The sequence below is a fragment of the Myripristis murdjan genome, chromosome 16 (genome assembly GCF_902150065.1).
Source record: "Myripristis murdjan chromosome 16, fMyrMur1.1, whole genome shotgun sequence".
Classification (NCBI taxonomy): Eukaryota; Metazoa; Chordata; class Actinopteri; order Holocentriformes; family Holocentridae; genus Myripristis; species Myripristis murdjan.
This window is the reverse complement of record NC_043995.1, coordinates 31,701,581-31,706,580: the sequence shown is the minus strand read 5'-3', so window position 1 is coordinate 31,706,580 and position 5,000 is coordinate 31,701,581. Positions and strand designations below refer to the sequence as shown.

Here is a 5,000-nt window from a genome sequence, read left to right as displayed (position 1 = left end):
ACACACTGGGTGTCAATGTGCAAACACACAAACGGCTTAAATGGGAGTGCACACGTATATACATGTTTGTGAACACAGAGTTCCTCACACACACACACACACACATGCACACACACACACACACACACACACACACGGCCCAGTCATTAATGGTGGTGGTCCCGCTCCACAGTGGGATCTGTGTTTAGAGCTCCATTTGGGGCCAGATAAATCAAGCTGCTGTCGACCAGAAGCCTCCATTAGGGGCCCGAGGCCCCTGGACAGCCTGTCAGTCACCGAGCCGCCCCGCTCCACTGTTTGAACTGATAATTAAAGGGAGGCCCGGCCCGGCCCGGCCCGGCTCGGCCCGGCCCGGCCCGGCCCGGCCCGGCTCGGCCCGGCCCGGCTCGGCCCGGCCCGGCCTGGCTCGGCCCGGCCCGGCCCGGCTGTCCCAGACGAGGCCTCTTGCTCGCGGCGTGAATGCAAACACCAACAAACGCTGGACGTTCTGCCTCCAGAGGAAACGGCACCGGGGGAAATATTTATAGAAAGTGGAAAGCCTCCCTCCTTATTTCTGCCCTCTCTTCATCCACTTCCACCAACTTCTCTTTTCTTGTTTTTTTTTTTTCTTTGAGTGACAGCCCAGGGTTTCCCCCAGACCCAGAGGTTAGCGTGTTAGTTAGCTGAGGAGCGCTAACGCCCGGCTAACCTCTGGCTGCCGCAGATTAATCAAAGACCAGTTAGAGGGGAGAGAGTAAGGCACAGAGGCAGCGCTGACGGATGGCTTTTTAAGGAGCGATGGGGGGAGAAACACACCTCAGCACCCCAGCACTGAGACACACACACACACACACGCTGGGAAATTACCACCAACCAAACGCTGGTAAATTTAGCCTTGTGCTAACCGTTGTGACAGGTAGCCAGCCATCAGTCAGGGCTCCCACTCTATTCCACATCTCATCAATCACATCTGGCTGGTAAAACAGAGCCAACGGCCGCCGTGTTTGGGAATCCATCAGCCGCTGTGGTCGGCGGATGAAAACGTTTCCTGCTCTTACACACACACACACACACACACACACTAAGTCAGATGTTGCTCGCTCGCTCTCGCGGCTTCATGAATAAAATATAGCCCCATGAAAGCAGCATGAACAATGGAAATATTATCCCGGGCTGCATAAATGCACAGCCGACCACAGAGTGCTCTTGCAGCGAGCGCTCTCCTCTTATCTGTGGCGGCTTGGCGGCGATGGCCGGCCGCCGCATGTGGAGACACGCACCGCCGACGAGGGGGAAACCCCATCCCGTCCCGACCCGTCCCGTCCCTTCCCATCACGTCGCCTCAGATTGATGTGGAAACTTTACCCGGCAGACATTCCTCCGGGCTGAAATCAAAGCGGTGCCTGATTCACCAGCATTCCTGATTGGCCACGCATTCCTTTCCCATTGTCGTGCCGAACGGCGGTGCCGACGTCAGAGCGGAGCTGCAGGTTCACAAGGTAAACAACCTGAGAGCGGCAGGACGGCCACGCACGTCTGGAGCCTCTGGACGGGGAGAGGCCTGACACGTTCAAATACCCAAATGGAAAAAAAAAAACAAAAAAACATTTGGGTGAGAAGAGCCTCCTTCAACAAAGACTGCTGAAGTGCCTCTGAGCAAAGTGTGGCCTCAGCTCCAGAAGTGAAAGTAGCGATTCATTTTCCCAAATCCAATGTTGCTCTGTTTGAGCATTTTCAATCAGACAATCCAAAAAAAAAAAAACTGTGAATGGAACTAAAAAACTGTGTTGAAAGAATTCAGATTCATCACAAAAAAGGCCAAAGATACAAGCCTGTGTTCGATCAATCAACTACAAGTCCCACAATGCATTGCCATGAGAAACAGACAGTCGCTGAACTGCTGCACATTTTCTATCAGTGACAACCAGTGGATGTGATCAGGCAGCGTCACTGTGGATTGAATTCTCACTGATTTTGCACCAGATGAAGAAAATACCTTTTTGGCTGCTTCAGCTGCCATCCTCTCCTCAGTGTAACGGCCCACGAGGCTCATGGGTACTGCAGTATTTAAGGCTGTTTGACAAACATGATTCCTCATAAATGAAGTTGGAACATTTAGGAGTGTGTGTGTGTGTTAACCAGGAAAAGGCCTGTGATTCTACAACATAAAAATCATCTATCTCGTTACCAAACAGCTTCAAAATGGATGTTTTATATTTTTTGGGGGGGGGGCAGGGTGTCTCAGTGTTCCCACCCACATTAAAGCCAAACCTCCAAAAGAAGCCTCCGAGTCTGCTGGGAGGCCAGTGGCCATTAACTGAGCTCAGAACAGTTTGCATGTCAAGTGAACCTTCCTTTTGGAGAAAAGCGAATATAAAAAATCAAGTGACATGTATATTTGACTCTCGGCTTTATCTATCTCGAATTTCAACTCTACATTAAACATCAGATTGTGTTTTTCCCAAACCCGGAGCGAGAGCAGACTGCTGAGCTGGCTCTGGACTCATATCAGCTCCTAACATGGATATGAATTATTAATTTGACGCGTTCATCAGTCTTCCGACTCGCCGTCGATAGCCTCCATTATGGCGGGTGTGTATACATTACAGAGTGTATAGTGTGTCAGAAACTTCCCGCATGTGAGGCAGTGGATAGCGGGAAGAGAGGGAGAGAGAGAGAGAGGGAGAGAGAGAGAGAGAGAGGGAGAGAGAGAGAGAGAGGATGATGATGGTGATGGACAGCAGTGACAACAGGAAGCCTTGAACGGAGAAATGCTGTCAGACTGAGCGAGCCGAGCGCCGAGGCTGGGACGGTGCAGAGGGACCTCCTGTTGCATCAGCCTGTGACGGGGCCTCTTCTGATGAACTGCAGGGCCAAAGACATGTGGACACGTTAACACCACACCCATGTTTCATCTCAGAGCCGGGGCATTACTGCGGCGTTGGTCCTCTGCACCTGGTTTGGGTTCGGGTTCAGCACAGGACTCATCCCAAAGGTGTGCGGTGGCTGCAGCTCCAGGCTCGGGGTAAACCATTTGTTTATGGTCCTGGTTTGGAGCACCGGGCCTGTCCTGCTGAAACAGGAGAGGGTCCTCCCCAAAGCGCCGCCTCACAGTTTGAAGCACACGCAGCACATCGCTGGACTGAAGCATTCAGATTATCTCCACTGGAATTAAGGGATTAAGCACAAACTGAGGGGAACAACCCAGTGTTTCTGTGTGGCTCAGGGGTCAGAAAGGCCTTGTGTACTGAACTGAATGTTGCTTTATAACTATTTTCTCTGTAGCTCTGATTTCATGATGTCATGATGTAATAATGGATTTCCTCAGTGGTTCAGGCTCGAAATAGAAATGATTTAAGAAAATGACAAGCTACCTTTCCTTTCTGTGCTTCACTCATCTGCTTTAGACTTTGGAACCTGAGCAAGGTCACTTGATTTCTTTCAAAACCGTGAAAAAAGGCAACTAGGAAATTAGCAAAAATTTTATGCAAGATTAGGGGAAACAACAAAAAAAAATGCTAGAAAACAATGTTTAAGTATTAAAATGACAGATTTAAAGTCATCTCAGTGATCCTGGATTGATTTAAACGCTTGTGTTTGCTGTCTGAGTGACATTCACAGACATTAAACGTGTGTTTCATGTGTTTCTGATTCTGATCTGATTGTGTCGTCGTGTCTTTGTCACTGTGTTTGTTAAATGTTGTCTCTTAGTTTCGATGAAGCAGAAACAGGCAGAACACACTCGACAGAGCTGTAAAGCCCTTTGAGACAAATTTGTAATTTGTGATTCTGGGCTATACAAATAAATAAAATTGAATTGAAATGAAATTGAAACAAAGTCATTTAAAGCGGCACACACACCTCCAGCTGGCTCTCTGTTAGCGCGCCGCCCGCACGTTGTTTTTATTTATTTTATTTCACGTGAGCATGAACACGTCAACAGGCTGATTCACTTCCTGTCATTATGTTGGACTCAGCGTCTGAGAGAACTCCCTCTGAGCATTACAGCAGCGTGAGGACGAGCGTGGACCTGATCACACAGACCGACAGGTTTCACAGCCAACGAGGACGCCATGATGTCACAGCGCTAACGAGCGGCTAATGATCTGAACCAATGGCCGCCAAGAAAACCTCCAGTGTAAACAGCGAGGGCAAGGAACCATCACACACACACACACACACAGTCATACATACAATGGAATGGAGGGTACAACACAAATGCAGACCAGGTTACACACAAAGCCAGAAACCACACACACACACACACACACACACACACACACACAGTAGGTGAATTCCGCCAAGAAAAAGCAAAAAAACGGCCCTTCATACAGAAAATCAATCATTTATGCATGTCAGCAGGTGTGAGTCGTTGTAAGCTGGTCTGTGTGTGTGTGTGTGTGTGTGTGTGTGTGTGTGTGTGTGTCTCCCACCCGCTGGGTGTGGGCTAACAGCTAATCAGCTAAAGACAGGAAATCCGTAAATCAGCAGAATGCAGTTCTCACACAGTAAATCTGCACTAACACGTCCCCAGCGTGTGTGTGTGTGTGTGTGTGTGTGTGTGTGTGTGTGTGTGTTACCTGGCTGTAGGTGGCGTCCAGCAGTGTGTCCAGGTTCTGCAGCGGTGCAGGTGTTTTGTCTTTGAAGCGGGTCAGCAGGCGGCGCTGGATGGCTCTGAACTGCACGGCTCGCTCCGACAGCAGGTCCTGGTACTGCTGAGCACTGACACGCAGCTGACACACACACACACACACACACACACACACACACACACACACACACACACACCATCTGCATAAGAGCATGTGTATGCAAAACATTCAATGACTGCACATTATGCCAGGAAATGATATTACACCTGATGAGGTTTGTATGCCTTTGTGTATTTGTATCTGTGTGTGTGTGTGCGTGTGTGTGTGTGTGTGTGTGTTACCTGGAAGTGGTGGTCAACAGACAGGAAGTACTCCTGCAGGGGAAGCGGGCCGCTGAAGCTGTTCCTGAAGTCTTTGACTCCCTGTTTG

At 49.6% G+C, this 5,000-nt stretch overlaps 1 protein-coding gene across 2 annotated transcripts in view; it reads right to left on the bottom strand.

The window, feature by feature from the left end:
• bbs9 (Bardet-Biedl syndrome 9) overlaps window positions 1-5,000 on the bottom strand; it is a 174,145-nt gene that overhangs the window by 104,437 nt on the left and 64,708 nt on the right. For both annotated transcript variants that reach the window (XM_030073159.1, XM_030073160.1), the window contains 2 exons: window positions 4,913-5,000; window positions 4,560-4,712 (listed from right to left, as the gene is read on the bottom strand). The exon at window positions 4,913-5,000 is cut by the window's right edge and continues 85 nt beyond it. In XM_030073159.1, the coding sequence (XP_029929019.1) occupies window positions 4,560-4,712; window positions 4,913-5,000 (241 nt within the window). The remainder of the gene's footprint in view (window positions 1-4,559; window positions 4,713-4,912) is intronic.